The sequence below is a fragment of the Eptesicus fuscus genome, chromosome 19, assembly GCF_027574615.1.
Source record: "Eptesicus fuscus isolate TK198812 chromosome 19, DD_ASM_mEF_20220401, whole genome shotgun sequence".
Lineage (NCBI taxonomy): Eukaryota > Metazoa > Chordata > Mammalia > Chiroptera > Vespertilionidae > Eptesicus > Eptesicus fuscus.
In genome coordinates, this window is record NC_072491.1 from 36,363,713 (window position 1) to 36,382,684 (window position 18,972).

The 18,972-nt window shown below is 34.3% G+C and overlaps 1 protein-coding gene across 1 annotated transcript in view; it reads right to left on the reverse strand.

The window, feature by feature from the left end:
- Positions 1-732: 732 nt before the first annotated feature.
- The window catches only part of MYBL1 (MYB proto-oncogene like 1), a 29,972-nt gene continuing 11,732 nt past the window's right edge, over positions 733-18,972 (reverse strand). Inside the window, exons 5-16 of the mRNA XM_008150368.3 lie at positions 17,681-17,901; positions 15,455-15,629; positions 13,282-13,353; positions 12,601-12,705; positions 9,532-9,765; positions 8,116-8,484; positions 5,222-5,364; positions 4,404-4,518; positions 3,503-3,619; positions 3,311-3,415; positions 2,689-2,868; positions 733-871 (exon numbers count right to left, since the gene is read on the reverse strand). Coding sequence (XP_008148590.2) covers positions 743-871; positions 2,689-2,868; positions 3,311-3,415; positions 3,503-3,619; positions 4,404-4,518; positions 5,222-5,364; positions 8,116-8,484; positions 9,532-9,765; positions 12,601-12,705; positions 13,282-13,353; positions 15,455-15,629; positions 17,681-17,901 — 1,965 coding nt within the window. The 3' untranslated portion in view covers positions 733-742. The remainder of the gene's footprint in view (positions 872-2,688; positions 2,869-3,310; positions 3,416-3,502; positions 3,620-4,403; positions 4,519-5,221; positions 5,365-8,115; positions 8,485-9,531; positions 9,766-12,600; positions 12,706-13,281; positions 13,354-15,454; positions 15,630-17,680; positions 17,902-18,972) is intronic.

The following is an 18,972-nucleotide window of genomic DNA, read 5'->3' on the forward strand; positions in this document are numbered from 1 at the left end:
CTACATTTAAGCTTTAAAAATGAAAATAAATTATAAAAACAGACTTCTTTCCAATTTACAAAGTTTTCCTGCTCCGATATACTGTACAATACATTCAACAAACTCCCAGATCTTCTGAGACTTATGGAAGAAAATACTGACTCTTTACAAAATAAAAAACCCTTTTTCTATGCATTTTGTTTTCAGTACTATGCTCAAATAAATACATTTAACACTGTAGTTAATTTTATTGTTTTTGAAAAATACCAAAATTTAGTAGTGCAACGTTCTATCCTTCAACTTCCTTTCCATTGTGTTTCTTTGTAAATGGTAGGCTAAGTAAATCAGCACGTTGGCAAAAGTACTTCATAAAACCATGTGTGCTTCCCATACATAGACTAATTTCAGAAATTACACATACTCTGTAACAAAACTGCAGCATTAAGAGAGTAACAACATATATCTTCTGAAGAAAATATGTGAGAATTTGCTTTTAGAATATCCATAAACAGTCTAATATGATTTTCCCATCTTGCTCTTTAAAAACAATTTTTAAAAATCTCATATCTTAAAAGATAAATTACAAAACTTCCTACCCCTTAAGTGGCTTAGCTTTCTGCCTGCTTAGTATGAAAAAAGATGCAAACCGTTTTAGGGCTGCATTAAAACCATAAAAACAATTAATTGACACAAATTTCATTGCAACCTAATTTAGTATAGGCTATACTAAGGGAGTGGGGCATTTCATCAGCTTTAATAACAATTACAGTATGAGAGCTCTTGAAGTGCTGCTGGTAGCTGTGTAAGTGCTCAGATATCTTCTTGCTTGTTCAGTCATGATGAGTTGGTCTTCTGTCTTCCCATAAACCACTGTTTCCCATTCACAGTTTGACTAGAGAGGAAATATTAATAGTAATGTTAAACTTACTAAAACAATTATCCATACTACTTCACAATTACACGATCAAAAGTTAATTATTTTAATTGATTGGATATTTGATAAGTAGTTATAAAAATGTTTGGATAATGGCATTGTGATTCTTTTTAAATAATGTTATGCTTTAAAATTACATACTGAAACATTTATGGTCATTTCTTTGGCTATCTATATTGTTCACACGCCTGTGGAGGCAGTTTAAAAGCTTTATGTCTTGCAAAGTAAGAAATACAGTCATAGCACAAAGCCAAGTTTATGTTTGTTTCATGTGTTTTCTGCCATTATGAAGATTATTACCTTACAGGTATGACCTGCTGTGTAATGAATTTTCCTGAAAAGCTTTGTATTAAACACTAGGAAATCAAATTATCTTAAATGAATTAAGAGAATATGCTGCAAGGCTCTTTGAAGAGCACTGGCTCACGACAGACATGAGGTGGCTATACTTGATTGCCAAAGATGTTTTCAAGGAATGCTTAAATGTCAGGGATGCTGGTGCTGCAGTCATTGTGGTATAAAGGAAACTTCCTCCTCAATGAACTCTCAAATTCTCTGGTTTGAATTCTTAGATAACATAGTAAAAAATTTCCAGCCTTCATTTGCAACTACATAATGGCTGCATAGCAACAGGAAAAAAAAGGACTTTGTTTTACAACTTTTGAGCCAAAAAGTTCACTGGAAATCATTATACCAACAAAATCAAGCTGCAACTGATTCTAACCACTTACCCTTTCAAGTAGCAATTGGGGCTATATTTACGTGTTATAGGAAAAGAGGTGCCAGAAGTGAATTTAGATATCTTTAGTTTAAAAATGAAATAATACACACGCCTATGTTCATTGCAGCATTATTTACAATGACCAAGATTTGGAAGCAGCCCAAGTGTCCATCAGTAGATGAATGGATAAAAAAGCTGTGGTACATTTACACAATGGAATACAGTAGTACAGCTGTAAAGAAGGATATCTTACCTTTTGCAACTGCATGGATGGACCTGAAGAGTATTATGCTAAGTGAAATAAGCCAATCAGAGAAAGACAAACCATATGATTTCACTCATGTGAAATCTAATGAACAAAATAAACTAGCAAACAAAATAGAAACAGACTTATAGATACAGAGAACAGGCAGGAGGGGGGTTGCAGGGCTGGGTGAAAAAGGTGAAGGGATTAAGTAAAAAAAAGCACACACACACACACCTCATGGACACCAATAACATTACGGTGATCACCAAAGGGAAAAGGGGTGGATAGAAGTAGAAGAGGGTAAAAGGGGTATAAATGGTGGTGAAAGGAGACTTGACTTGGGGTGGTAAACAAACAATACAATATAATACAGAAGATGCAATATAGAATTATACACCTGAAACCTATATAATTTTATTAACCAATGTGGAAGGAAAAGAGAGAGGGAGGAAGGGAGGAAAGGAAGAAGGGAGGGGGAAGGAGGGAGGAAGGAAGGGAAGAAGGAAGAGAGGGATGGAGGGAGGGAGGAAATGAAGGAAATGAAGGAAAAAATGAAACAGTGATTAGGAAATCACCAGACAAGTCTCTCGCTACAGTTCCAATTGTTTAGTTTATATGTGGCCTGATAAAGAAGTCCCTCAAAAGCCCAAGTCTAGTTTGAGTGACAAAATAATAATGAATGTTTAGTTACTGTTATAGTCAATGTCTAATTTAAAAAGAAAAAGCATAATTTGTGATCAGTAAGTCCAAAGTGATAACTGAATAAACAATAATGAAAATCATTAAAAGAAATTTATAAATTCATACCTGAAGATTCTTTTCCAATGTGACAACTTTGGAAGTGTTAGGGTTTGGTTTCTTTTTATTAAGTGTATATGTTTTGTTGGTTGAATTTATATCTTGTTTTTCAGGAGTCAAGTTGCACCTATTGTCATGTATTTCCAATAATGGTATCATTAATAAAGATGTTGTAAATATATTTTCTGACTAAGAGAGAGAAAAAAGAAAGAGGAAAATAAAATAACTAATTCAAAAACAGTGACAAATAGAGGGACTACTGAGTAAGGGTAGTGGAAGCCTTGTTAATTTTCCTCTAAGAAAGTTTTGACTCCGATGAAATTTCTAGTAATGTAGTAGAATTAAATATTTCAGAAATGAACCAAAGATAAATACTGAAATTTAAAGTTTTAAGAACTACCATTTTTTTATATCATACACAAAAGAGACCCAACTCCTCTCAAAACAAAAACATATAAAAAGCAAGGAAGTAAAAAAGAATATTCTCTACAGTTACATGCTTCTTTCTGAATTAAGCAGAATAACACTAAAGGAAACTTTATATGACGCTCTAATGAATAGAACACAATGAGTAAGAAACAAGAAGCACTAGGACTCACAGCAACCATTATTTTAAAAAAGCTTTACAAACCTGTGTGTCTGGAATGTCTTCAGTCAATAGTTGAGAACCTGGTTCTTCTTTTTCCCAATTATCCAAAACTAGAGATTTTCTGACTTTCTTCACGGAAGCAGTATGCTAGAATGAATAATTTACAATAAAAACATATGGCAAAGTCACTTGGCCATGATAAGGCTTTTATTAATAATGACACCAAAAGATTACCTCTTGTTTGCAGCTTTTGTAAACAGGTTCATCTTCTTCTTTGAGGAATATGTCCGTTCCAGTTTCTTCTTTTAAAACTTCCCGAATATCTTCTTCCAGAAAGGCAAGTGGCTGTGACTAAATTGTTTTTTAAAGGGTTTTTAAAAAGTCTTTTATACAAATTCCTTTTTCTCCCATATAAAAACCCAGCTTTTATACTTTTTCATTAGTGGCTTAATTTTCTCACAGTCCCCTTTTGATACATAAGTTGAATAAATTAATCAACTAACCAGTTTTATGACAAAACAATATTGTACCTTGTAAGCACTGAATGAAGTGTGGCACTTTTTCACATATATATGAACTATTGTTGCCTGCACTATTATTAAAATTATTTTATTAGAAGCAACTAATTAAGCACATTTTACTTAAAACTTAGCTCCACCAGATTTACTTCTATTATCTCTTTTATCTTCACAATAACCCTCTGGAGTGTGTTTTATCAACTCCATTGAACAGAAGAGGAAACTGAGCCTTAAAGAGATATCCTGATCAATCAATTTAAAAAATATTAGGAAAGTGCTTATGTATATTAAAGTATTAAAATTATTTTATTCTACTACAGATAACTACTACTGAAATTACGAAAAGCCTGGTTTTAGTGTTAAGAAAAGAGCTCTGCTGACACTTGGTTTGCTCTCTCTAGATGATATAGCATAAAGTAAAAATTCACAATAGCCAAGCAAAGGCTTATTTACAAGTCAAAAAAGAAAGATTAACACAAATTCAAACTTATAAGTCAAGAGATAAAATTTTTATCACCTTCAGTGAACAGCATTTTTAAAAATGTTAAAAACCAAGGATAAAAATAAAACTTTGTTTTTATTAAAATTAGGAAAATTCTTTAAAAGAGTATACATACCACAATCTTTAGCGGTCCATATTTTTTCTCCTGAGCAGCTAGTGCATTTTTAAAAGGAGTAGGAGTTCTTGGTGTGGTACCCAATATAGATCTTCGAATCGTAGGTGTTCTAAACCTATCCAATCATTTAGATATTTGTATTACAATCAAAATTTGTCTTCATAGGAATTAAGGCAAAGTCATGATAAAAAGCACACACTAATTTATCTTGCATATACACATGCTTTATTTAAACACTAGGGGCCCAGTGCATGAAATTCATGCACGGCGGGAGGGGGAGCAGGGTCCCTCAGCCCAGTCTGCACCCTCTCAGAACCCGGCCAACTGGCTCGTAAGCACTCGCCTGCCTGCCTGCCTCTTCGCCCCTAACCTATTGCCTGCCTGCCTGATCACTCGTAACCACTTGCCTGCCTGCCTAATTGCCCCTAACTGCCTCTGCCTCAGCTGCTGCGGCTTCATCTGGAAGGACATCTGGCTGTCCAGTCTAATTAGCATATTACGCTTTTATTATTATAGATTACAGGACAATTGTAGAGTATGCCTGCTTAAACTAATTCTTACTCCAATCAATTATCTTAAAATAGAAAAGAGAACTAATGTAGGGGAAAAAAAACAGTAAAAATGTTGTTTTGCTTGAATTCAAAGTTTTACACTACATTTAGCTGGTTTTCATTCTCCTAAGAATAAAATATAAGGTGATGATTTTTTTTTCAGTTCTAAGTCCCATATGGATAGGGATTATGATATGTGCATAAATGGATAAAAAGTTAATCTAATCTTCTAATTTTCTCTAACATAATTCTTTAATATCTACTTACCCTACATTTTCCTTTTGATCTTTGGGAGTTGTTTCCTTATGAAGAGGAGTTGTAATAAGAACTTTCTGCCCACAAATAGGGGTTGATGTAAATGAAGGATTCTCTATATTAACTTGTTCATTTCCAGAGCATGTGTTGAAAAACTAAAAAAAAGAAGAGAGTTTATAGACAATTTCTAGAACATAACTCTATTAAACTGATAAAAATTTTCAAATTGTTTCCCAATTTTTCTTAGAAAAGGATTGCCAATAATACCATATTTACATTCTACTCAAGGAAAATTAAGCTCCAGGAGGGCAGGAATTTTTGTTTTGTTCAACACTGCCTTCCTAGAAATTAGAACAGTGTTTAGCACATAAAAGGCATTCAAGAAATAGTTGTTTAACAATTATTCAAAAGTTAAGGAACAGTACAAAACCTTTAAACCAAGATGTTATCGCCCTAGCCGGTTTGGCTCAGTGGATAAAGCGTCGGCCTGCGGACTCAAGGGTCCCAGGTTCGATTCCGGTCAAGGGCATGTACCTTGGTTGCGGGCACATCCCCAGTAGGGGGTGTGCAAGAGGCAGCTGATCAATGTTTCTCTCATTGATGTTTCTAACTCTCTATCCCTCTCCCTTCCTCTCTGTAAAATAAATAAATAAAAATAAAACAAGATGTTATCAAATAAGAATCCAGAAACCATAAACAGCTGCTGTGTTAAATGTAACAGTTTTGCACAACAGTGTAATTGAAAAAAGTTTCATTCGTTTATTAATAAGTTATCTTAAGTGTCCTTTTCTATGAGAATACTTTGAATTCAGAATAATGCTTTGCTGATGAGAAATACAGCTGTCTGGCAAATTTACTATTTACAACACAGCTCAGAACCTCCAAGCAGCCAAAACTGGTATCACACAGTCTATTTTCCAAATGACACACTTTACTCACTGGATCTTAACTTACATACAACTGTGAAGTACTAATTTATTTTTGTAGCTAATAGATTAGAAATAGAGGTAGAAAGAAGTGGAAATTGCCATACGGGATGAATTTTAGCTCTATCACTTTCGGATCCTAATATTTGAAAAATATTTAACCCTAAAATTAGCAGTCAAACCCTCTTAAAACCCTGCAGCAATGCCCATCCTATCTAATAAAGAGGGAATATGCTAATTGACCATCATGCCCTCACAAAGATGGTGGCCCCCACAGCCACAAGATAGTGGTACCCAGTCCCCTCAGCCCCGCCAGGGCGGTAGGCGCACGGCACGGCCAGACCCGCCCCCAGATGGGTCCAGCTGCTCCGTGCCCCTGCTTCTGGAGTCCCCCAGGGCCCTCAGCCTCCCAGGGCCGGCCCGAGGCACAGGCAAGCCTCAGATGTCGGCTGCTCAACCGCCCAGGGCCGCCCAAGACTTGCGCTGCCAGCAGTGGCAGCAGCAGAGGTGTGATGGGGGCATCACCTTCCCCTGATCACAGGTCGCCTTCGGCCCCTGAGGGCTCCCAGACTGTGAGAGGGGGCAGGGTGGGCTGAGGGACCCCTGCCTCCAGTGCATGAATTTTCATGCACCGGGCCTCTAGTCAATTATAGGATAAAATTCAAGCTCTTTGCCATTGAATATAAGGTCTTTATAATCATGTCTCACCTTCTCAGCCACTTTCCACCTTAGAATTTACACTCCACCAAAAAATTACTAGTGTGCCCAAGCCTGTTTTACCTTCCTCTAGGAGCTTTGTAATTTTGAGGGCTGGGGTGGGGGGTCACACTATTCACGTTGCAATCTATGTAAATGACACCCCCTGAAGGAGGAGAAGGCACAATTTTCAGAAAACATGGTGATTGTGTCCTGCCAGACTCCCCTCATCTTCCCAACATCAAAACACCTCCAATAATATCTCAGCACCCTCCAGGTTTATTTGAGCATTAAATTTCCTTCTTCTCCCATAAAACGTTTTAATCTCTGTCAGGACACCAAACACCAGCTCTATCTCTTACTAACTAACCTGAACAACTTGCTTAACTTCCAAATTTCATTCCACTGATCTCCTAAGGTTTTTTGAAAGGGGATTAACTGAAATGCTATAATAAAAGTATTTAGGCCCTAGCTGGTTTGGCTCAGTGGATAGAGCTTCGGCCTGCAGACCAAAGGGTCCCGGGCTCGATTCCGATCAAGGGCATGTACCTTGGTTGCGGCTCCTCCCGGGACCTGGTCAGGGCTTGTGCAGGAGGCAACCAATCGATGTGTTTCTCTCACATCGATGTTTCTCTCTCTGTCTTTCCCTATCTCTTCTAAAAATCTCTTCGCCCTAAAAATTAATGGAAAAAAATACCCTTGGGTGAGGACTAAAAAAAGAGAAATAAATAAAAATATTAAAAAGTGTTTTAGCACATAGCCTAAAACATAGTGTTTATTAAGAAAAAGAGATAGTTTGCTCTGCTATAAGTATCTGCTGCTGGGGCACATAAAAACTACAGGAAAAAGCAGGTAGTTACTGACATCCTTAGAAAATCTTCTGACATAAAATTCTTACAGTGAGCAGTTGTCTATGGCTAAATATACCTGATATCTGTTGAATAGCTACTCAGAATACTTGATATCAGTCTCAGCTCTGCCATTAGATAATGTAGACAAGTCATTTTACCTTTCTGGGTCTATTTCCTGATGAGGCCTATTAAAGATGTGGAACTACATCTAAAACATTGCTTTTAGCTCTAAAAATTGTAAGACACTCTAATGCTACTACTATACTTTGTGAGATACCTTCTAATTTATCAGAGCTTAGCATGCGCATGCATACATTTAAGTACATTCCCATTTTTTATATGATATCAAAGCAATGAACCACTAGCAAGATATTAAAGATGTAATTTAATCTAGCTCATCAACATTTGAAAAGATAAACAGAAACATTACTACCTGTGAAGGAGAAAATGGTAGTGTTTTCACTGGTGTGTGTTTTAATGCTGTATTACTGCCATCGTTGAACGTGCCATCACTAAGTTCACTGCCTGGGGACTGACCCACTCGCGTTCTTCTCTTCTTTCTGAGAATGGTTGGTGGAGTACTAAACTTGGCCACATTTGGGGATGTTAAAGGAACCACCTCACTTTCTGCACCACTGCAACTGTTTTTTTTCCCTTCAAGTACAAGGCTGACATTAAACTGACATTCCATGGCGCCTTCATTGTGCTGAATTCGCATCAGTTTAACTGGAGTGGACTTGACAGGAGAAGCAGTGGCACCAGTAAGATCAAAGCTGGTGACATCACTCCATGCTACAGGATCCTGCAATAAATCAAATTCTTTGAGTTAATGTTGCAACCTAGTGAAATCTGATCTTGAACTTGGGATAATTTCCAGTTAATTAGCTACTCATTTTTCTCAGTAGAAATAGGCTTTCCTTTCCTTGTTCATCTTTTTTTAAGCAAAAGCATTTGAAAGGAACAGATTATGGTTTTACTATGACTCTAATTTGGAATAACCCAAAATAATATTCCATCTAATTCAGTAGCTGGGCAATTTAAAATGTCAAAGTATTTTAAATAAAAGGAACAAGTTACTGTACATTATCAGAGAACAACTCATCATAAAATTTCACACTCTATTCCACATCAGAAAAATACTATCAATTTCTACATAATCATTTGGGATTGTGTAGGGAACATCTTCAAAATGGTCATACACTTTGATCCAAAAATGCAATTTAACCTAATACATAATCATAATTTTACACAAAGCTTTACATAATACTGAAAAACTGAACATCACCTAAATGTTCAATAACAGTATATTGGGTAAATAAATTTTGTTACATACATATGATAGAATACTATGAAACCATTAAAATTTGAATTAAAAAATAGTTAAAGAAAATAGGGACATGCTCATGATATAATGTGGGGGGTTATATAGAAGCATAATATATAAATGCATCTTTGACTTTAAAAATATGAATATCTATGTTTTATATGTATGAAACACACCTGAAAGGAAATACCTTAAATTATTAACTCTTTGCTTATGGAAAATTTTAATTTTCTTCCTTATAGTTTTATCTGGTTCCCAACTATCTCTAATATATTTGTACAACTTGTATAACAAAGAATAAATTGTTAAATTTTAAATTTTTAAAAATTCTATACAAGGTACATAGTTGAGAAAGATTTACATATTTTTTCCAGAAACCACTGCAAAATATCAAAGCGAAATTAAGCATGTCAGACAAAGTAATGCTTAACATAAAACTGGTCAGTGTCCATTCAACTGAGTTTCTAAACATGAAACTATGTAACTGAAATTGAGCTTTTGATAATCTCACAATTTCAGACTTACAGATTCAATAAGTTCTAGAGTCTCTGCAAATTCTGGGATGGTCTGTAGAGAGGACAGCACAGCATTTGCCTCCACGGCCAGGAACTTTGTGGGTGAATTCTGCTGAGCAGCCATAGTCTGATTTTCATCCATACTGTAAATCTCACTAGAGTGCTCCTCGAGGCTGTTTAGAGTATTGGATGTGCTATCATCCATGAGGAAACTACCAGACCAGCTAGAAAAGCTTCCAGGCTGCTAAAAGCACACAAAAAAATGTGAATGTTACTTGTCATTTTCAACCTAAGCATAAATTTGTATTTTAAATAAGTTATTTTCTAGAATAACATACTTCACAACATTTTAGCTGGAAATATAGTAGCAAATATACTGTCTTTCCTCAAAATTGATAAAAAAAATTTTCATTAAACTTCATATCTTAATTCTATTTATTTTTTCTAAATGTGTTTTTAAATTTACAAAATCATAGTGAGATAAAACAAGCATGTCCAAACTCCTAGAATCTGGCCTCTACTTTTTAAACTTCATCTCCTGAAAGACACTGCCCCCTCCCAGGGAATACCCAACTATAGTACTTGTGATTCCCTGATGAGCTAGTCTTTTACCCCAGAGTGCCTTTGCTCAAACTGTTGCTCCCTAGAATGTTGACCAACCTACTGACCAGGGAAAACTTATATTCCTCATTTAAGATAAAACATTGGAAAGTACTCCACCTGACTACTCTTTCACTACTGTTCCATCTACACTAATAAAAGAGAAGGATGCAAATTGACTGTACCTTGCAACGCCCACCAGCCAATCAGGAGTTTGTATGCAAATTAACCCAACAAAGATGGTGGGTTAATTTGCATATGCAGGCACCAAGCGGCCAGGGGCAGGGTGGGATGCAGGCATCCCCCCCCCCCCCCCCCCCCCCGCAGCTCCGGGTCTCTGGGCAGCGTGGGAAGGCAGAAAGGCAGCTCTGGGCAGAGCGAAGGCAGAAAGGCGGCTCCGGCCAGTGCAAAAGCGGTGCCGGCAGCCAGGGGAAGGCCCATTCTTGCATGAATCTTCGTGCATCGGGCCTCTAGTTTATAATAATGACCTAGTTCACTTACTTTGCTAATATACTGCCTATCTTTTAAGACTGAGCTCAAATATAATTTCTTCCAGGAACCCTGGCTACCTGATTCTCAATTAGACACCTCTCCTTTGTGCTCCCGTAAAACTTTGTGACCTATTTTTCACACAATATACTGTTTCCTGCCTCTGTTCCCACTGCAGAGTAAATCCTTTGAGGTCAGGGACAGTGTCATTTTCTTTCTCTCTCCAGTGATGTACGCCAGACAATTTACTTATCTTTTGACCATAGTTTCCTAGTGTCCCATAAAAAAAAACAACAAGAAAAGAGACTTTGAAAAGTATGATTAAGAAACAAAATGTAGCCCTAGCTGGTTTGGCTCAGTGGATAGAGCGTCAGCCTGCAGACTAAAGGGTCCTGGGTTCGATTTGGGTCAAGGGCACGTGCCCAGGTTGCGAGCTCGGTCCCCAGTGCGGGGGCTAGGCATGCAGGAGGCAGCGAATCAATGATTCTCTCTCATCATTGATGTTTCTCTCTCTCTCCCTTCCTCTCGGAAATCAATAAAATAAAAAGAAACAATACGTAATTTGAAAGTTGTTAAGAGAGTAGAACCTAAGAGTTTTTATCATAAGGAAAAAAACATTTTTTTGTGCCTACATTAGATGATAGATGTTAACACTAAACTTAAGTGGTAATCATTTCAGAACATATGTAAGTCAAATCATTATGTTGTACATCTTAAACTTAAACAGTGCTGTATGTTCATTATACTGGGGGTAGGAGGAGGAAAAGAAACAATATGTAAAGTGTATTGCACTGTCCAATAAACTTTCTTAGGTGATAAAAAAAACATTCTACATCTGAAGCTGCTCAGTATGAAAGCCATTAACCATATAGGCAACCAAAATGTGGCTAGTGCAACTAGGGAGCTGAATTTTTAAATTTATTTAAAATTAATTTAGAGAGCACATTGCTCCAGTCCACAGGAAGCACTCAACCAATGTTACCTATTACTATTAAAAATAAAAATTGCTAGAATGTGCTAGAATCACAATAACAAAATGTTAAGCTTCAAGTTAAATAAGGTAAAAAACGAGTTTTCAACACTGTTGCTAAACAAGTTCCATTCGTTTTAAAGTTTCCTAGAAAAACACAAGAAATTAAAGCAATTTTATTTCATTAGCATAGAGTTTACAGTCACTTTCTGAAGAGAACTTTGAAACCATATGCATTTCAATTGGGTTTGTAGGTGGGAAAAAGATTCAAAAAGGGAGATCGCTGGCCCACTGGAAAAACCATAAGGCTACAAATATACACACTTGACTCTGAGCCCTTAACAATAAACTACCTACTTCACAGAGTTAATATAAGGATTACCAAAAATTCATGCAACACATCTATAATGGTTCCTCAGTAAAATGGTAGTCATGGTACCCTGGTTACCAAAACCCAACATCCATATAAAATTTTTTTTAGAGAGTATAAAGTCTAAATGTTCCTTTTTTCCATATTTTAATGTTATTACTTTTTCCAATTTACTGAATTCAATTGGAAATATAGTAAATAGGAAAAAATTCAGAGAGAGAATAAAAGCAATTTTGGAGTGCACAAATCTCTACACATCTATTTAATTATTTTTCAAGTTTTATTTGTCTTTCTACTAAAGCCATAATTACATGGAATGTCTAAAATAAAACCAAAGCCTAATCTAAACTACACATCATTTTCACAAATATATATATCAAAAATCATACCTTAAGTCTGCTTAACATTTATGACTCAAGAAGCACCTTAATAGTGAACATTGTAAAATATGCTCCAAGAGATGCATATCAAAATCAGGCAATCTCAAAGGAACAAATTAGAAAGACTATTCTTAGTCTATATTAACATCTGAAGTCATACTGAATATGCGTTCCACTTTGTGACATACAAAAGTCAATGCTGATGAGAACTATAAAAAGCATATAAAAGATTCTAACAATAAAATCTAAATACTTAAACTAATTTCTTACCGATGGAACTCGCTTTCTTCTAACTTCATTCTCAGCTGACATAAGAAGCAACTCAAGTTCCTTTATTTTTTTTTCCTTATCAGGATCTTCATCAACAAAGGGTTGCTAAAATAAGTTAAATAAAAGAGAAAATAGACTACTTACATAATTTCTTTATTATTATTACTGTTTTAATTTTTATTTTCTTCTACACAACACAAAATCTATTTTCTCTAAAGCTGAATACTACTAAATCCCAAATACCCAGTATCATAATCCCTCTGGTATCTAAAGAGGTTGATGGTAAATATTTACAATTTAACAGAAAAGATTTGGAAAATTTAAATGCATAAAACATGTATACTGCATCATCTATATCAATTTAGAAATGTATGTTTTAAATTTATTGACTCTTAGTACATATTTTTAACCAGTTTAGCAAAAATATGTCCATTTGCAACCTGATTGCATTAAGTTGGAAAATAAAAGAATCATCTTACTGGTTTGACAATCACTTTACACTTGTACAATTTATATTTCTCAAACCCATTTAACAAACTTTCTCCTTTAATGTTACAATACTCAAAGCATATAGGACAGATAGCATTGTTTTTGTCCTAGTTTTATGGAGGAGGAAACAAGCACTGTTAGACTTTCAATAATGTTTGCATTTCCTTTGTTTTATTATAAATAAAAAGTTACCTGAATAAAGGCAGAAGTCTGAACATGTTCTATACAATTGCCTTCAGGTGACACATACTGATAGCCCGGGATCTAAGAAGTAATTAAATCATTAATATTGTATATAACACTTTAAAATCTAAGACAAAGCACAAAAACTCTTGACAAAATAGCTACATTAAAAACTCAGAAAGTATTTGTTAACTTTGAATGTCATACCAACAATAGTTTATCTAGTAACTACCACTCTGTTCTTAAGGGTTTACTGATGAAAAGTATTAACACTTAGGAAAGATCTATGTTCTAGATGAAATGTGAGAATTACTTGGCCTAGATTTATCAGTCAATCACTGTATTGACTACAATATCCACCAAATATTTTTTAAGTCTGTTATTAGGATTCCTCTATTTCCTGGAGAAGACAAAGTAATTGTGTTCCTATCTTTCAGAGAAAGGGGTTTATCCTATGAAGCGCTCACAGAGATGGAAACTAAAGCAAATTTTTCTACTTTCATATTTCCTACTCCTACTTCCACCCCGTGGCAACCTCTGGGTAGAAACATATGAAAACAGAGGCTTCTTCTATTACTTGTCTTAGGGAAAAAAAATCAAAATCATTCATGTACTTTTGAATACTCTGATAATAGATTAAGAATTATTCTGCTTCTTTTCTAAAGCATCTGTAATCAGAATTTTAAAGTTGCATACAAATTTAATGTGCAGTGGTGGAAGGAAATATGCGAATGTATTTTTTAAAACCTTAAAATCTAATAAATCTAAATATGATATTGTGTATTTCCCACAATGGCCTATCTAAATCACCATCTAATGCAGAATCATTATACATAACTTTTAACATTAAACTTAATTTTCACAATACTTGATTAGCATCAGTTTTCACTCAACTTGGTAACTCCAATGGATTAGAAAGGTTTCTTTCTCTAATTTTTCATTAAAATCTGTGACAGTATTTCAAATCAGTGCATTTTTAAAGTAAAAATTAGAATTAATTTTTAGTAGTTTAAATGAACTATGTATACATCTTTCAATAATTATTAAAAGGGAAACAATTCTTAAAGTACAAGAAATATCCTTATCTTTCCAATATATTTTTATTGAGATTGTTAAGCATTACCTTGACCCCAAATAATTTTTAAAATGAAATCAAAAGAATAAATTTCTATGAGTTAAAAAAATAAATTTAACCTTTCTAAGATAGAAATAGAACATTTCAGTTTATACTGCTGAAATCTAGGACTGTAAAGAAAAATGTAAAAATCTTAAGGTATTGAGTATCAGCAGATAACTGTCTTCACATGTCTATTTGTAAATTAAGATGTCATTACTTTCTTTTAAAATTATGTCTTTAAAAATGTCCATTTAATGGAATAAAATCAATTCTGAGGCATACTAAGCATACATTTTATACACAAATTTTGTCTTTTGGAAGACAATTAGTCAACTTCACTTTTACATAAAAAGATCCAAGAATTGCTCTACATGAAAAATGGCATGACAAATAGCTAGATAGGGAAATGTAAAATAAACCTCATGAAAACTCCTACTAAACAAATTTCTTACAGGTCGGAAAATGCACTCTAAGGAAAATAGAGCTTGCCCCATTATGAACTTGGGTAATCTCTCCTCTAGTGAATCTTTTAAAATGAAGACTGAAGTTACTCAACTGGTTGGTCAGTTGGGAGGAAGCAAAGTTAAATGCCATCAAGGAGAAAATTATTTACTACACCTCCAAAATGATGGCTTGAATGATATTTTTACTATTTTCTCCTTTAAATCATTTTATATGCACTTATATCTTAGAGATAAGGAATACTACAATTAAACTAAATTTTTTAGAAACTACAATAGATGTTTAAAGCACAACCATTAGCTTTGAAGATTCAAAGAATTATAGTATTAGGAAATTTATATACTAAATTATTAAACTAGATAATGTAAACATTACATATAAAAGGAAATATTTTAATGACTTTGTCCCCAAAATATTTATCAATCAGAAATGTAGAGATAAGCCTTCACTAATTGTTTAACAAGTTATGGAGTATTTTTCAGCTTGGAAATTCAAATGTCTTTTCTCCTTTATATATTGTATTTGTCCTATTAAGAAAACAAATACCTTCCCATATAGCAACTAAAATTTTTTTAAAATAATAAAAGTATTAAAAATATGTGCCTGAACAGGTATGTAAAATTGATTCTGGGTTTGCAAATGGTCCATTGTCGCACAAGGTTTGTGTTGAAGTTTAGATGAAGATCGTTCTAATTTTATTCCATCTTGTAAGTAGCCCTCCTGTTCCACTTTTCTTCGCATAGTAGAATTCCAATGGTTTTTAATAGAATTATCAGTCCTATAAAATGAAAGTGTATAATTTTAAAAGAAAAAGAGGATTCCACAAATTTTAATACTGTATAAAATGTACAAAGTGCATTTTACAACATTTATTTAAAATTAGTTACTTTTTTAATTAAAAAGATAAACTGTATGTCTATATGTTAGGCACATTCTAAGCACTGGAGATATATCAGCAAATAAGGCAAAGAAAGTCCCTCTTTCATGGAATTTACATTCTCATTGGAAATGTGGCAGAAGGAAAGTAGGAAAGAACAGAAAAACAAAAATTAAATATGCAATGTAGATCATTAAAGAAAAATGACAATCAATGTGTCTCATCCATGTTTTTCTTTCTCTGTCTCTCCCCTTCTCTTCCACTCTCTCTAAAATCAATGGAAAAATATCCTTGGGTGAGGATTAACAAAAGGAAAAATGAGTAACAACAGTAATTTTGATTAGGTGGTCTAGGAGGGCCTCTGAGAGTTGACAGTGAAGCTAAGATCTGAATGACAAGAATGAACCAGCCATACAAGAACAGAAAAAAAGAGCATTCCAGATTAAGGGCATAGCAAGGACAAAGACCTTAAAGCCAGAACAAACATGATTGTGAAAAGTAACCACAAGTTACAGAATCCCAGAATACTTTTCCACTTCTTAGAACAAAATACTTATAGAAGAAAGTTCATGGGTTCCATTTTTACTTAAGTTTCCTTTATATAAATGTAAATCTTCAACCTACTTGTAGTGTAAATTTCATCTTTCATAAAATCTACATTTACTGAGAACCTAATTTATGTCAAGGTATTAGGCTACGTTCTATGGACAGTAAAAAGATGTATGAGGTTAAAAACATCAAAGTTCCTAGGCCAGATTCAGTAACTTGAAAAGAACCTTGACATTGTGCTTTAATTTCCTTATCTATGAAACAGCATTGTCTATTCTGTGTATTTCACAAATATATGAAGATTAATTAAGAATATATGTATAAGCATTTTATAAACAATGAAGTACTATATAGAGATTACAATAAAAAAATGAATGCATATCTTCTAAGTGAGGTATGAATTTTCCCAAGGTTGTTGGTCTATTGTACTATTAGGAAACATCTGAACCTGTGCACCGTATAGTGTACATACCACATCCCTGCCACTGAGGGAAATTCTATATCTGAGCCACATGGATATAGAGGGGTGGGCAAAAGTAGGTCTACAGTTGTGAGTACTCAAAACACAGAGTATACCAAGTAGACTTCAAGAATGTGGGCAATTTGAGCACTTATGAGATTGTACCTAAGTGCAGTGTGCCATTATGCCGTTCTTTTGAATTATAAAGCTATTGTAATAATCATAACTTGGCCCTGGCCGTGTGGCTAGGTTGGTTGGAGCATCATCCCATATACCAAAAAGTTGTGGGTTCAATCCCCAGTACAGGAGGCAACCAATGGATGTTTCTCTCCCCCCCACTTCCTCTCTCTCTAAAAACAACCAATAAAAACATATTCTCAGGTGAGTTAAAAATAATAAAATTAAATCATAACCTGTATGTCTTTTTCCATATGAACTGTAAACCTCCTTTTGCCTATCCCTTTTGCCTACCTACTTCCATGATTTGAATCATACCATAATTAAGAATTGAGTTTTCTCTAATGTACTTTATTAGCAGTTTATTTCAGTTAATATTATTTGTTATTTTCTGGGCTTATGCATAGAATCCAATACAAAAGAAACCTCTTTGATTTAGACTCCATTCCAACCAAGTTTATACAAAGGTCTGCCTCACTGGCATTGATATATAAACATAATTTGGGGGGAGGTGTGCAGTAAATGTTCATAATCCAAAGGTCTATCATTTTATTGCCAAAAATTACTATAAAATACTTCATTAAAAGTAATTATATCCTTACTACAGATATATTACAAATAGTCCCAAACGGTTGCTTGTATTATACAGTCTAAATTTTAATTATAAATAAAAAAAAGTCATGGGGTACTTGCAAATATATTTAATAGTAACATTATAAAGATCAAGTTTAAGTACAGAAAAATGTATATACATTTATATAAGCACCTTCCAGGAAGTAGTTTGGCAATTTCTGCCCAACGATTTCCCAACCGCTTATGTGCTTCATAAATGATCCTGTCCTCCTCTTCTGTCCAGGAAGATTTCTTTACCTCGGGATTCAGATGATTATGCCATCGTTCTCTACACTGCTTGCCTATTCTTCCTTTTAAATGTTTTGCAATCAAAGACCATCTTTTTGGGCCATATTTCTGAACTAATTCAATAACCTAAAAAATAGAAAAACAAAGTTTAAAAAACCATTACCTTGACAGAATGTTAAAAACATAACTCACAAATACTTTTTTTTTAAATGCATTAAATCCAAGCCACAACTACAACTTAAAAGAACAATTTTGCCAATAAATACTGCTTCAGTATTTGCCAAGTTCAAAGACTGATCCCAAACTTATCTAAAATACAAGGTACTAATTAAAGTGATTTGTAAGTTAAATTGTTTTCATACAAATAATTTAAAGTAGCTGTAATAGCCTAATAAATCAGTTTGGAAGTAGGATGTATCTACAGTTACTCTCTTTTCATTTCTTCCTTTCTCAAACAGTAAGGATCTAGATCTCACATTTTAAAACTTACCAAGTAAATCAAACCAGTTCTGAGCTTAATGAAGTACTAACTTTTTTAGTGTGTGGCAGTAAGAACATTCTAATTCTCCAACTACATTAACAATTTTTATGCCATAAAGGACATGAGCTAAAGGGTAATTCCAAGTGGAGGACAAACTCTCCCATTCTCTTTTATAATACAGACAGTTATCTTGGTTTTTAAATCATCCAACCCTTTGGAAACATGATGCTTTGATATCTATCTTATTTTTTAGTGACTTATTATAGGCCAGAAGGGAAAGTTGAGAATGAATATTAAATTATATATAATGCTATCAAATAAGATAAAATTGTTTTTAAAATGTTAACTCAATTTTCAAAAGAAACTATACCCTAAATGTTACTAACCTAAGCTCTAAACAAGGTGCTAAGATGATAGTATATTTTACTTCCACAAAGCAAACTCTCTGAAAGAAAATACTATACTTTGACTCAATTCATTAAAAACTACATTTTGGTCAAGGGCACATACCTGGTTGCAGGTTCAATCCCTGGTCCAGTCAGGGCACATGCAGGAGGCAACCAATCAATGTGTCTCTCTCACATTGCTCTCTCTCTCTTTTTCTCTCTCTTTCCTCCCTTCCTCCCCCACTCTCTCTAAAAATCCATGGAAAAAATATCCTCAGGTGAGGATTAACAAAAAAAGACACAACTTACAATTCTTATGCAAGCAGCACC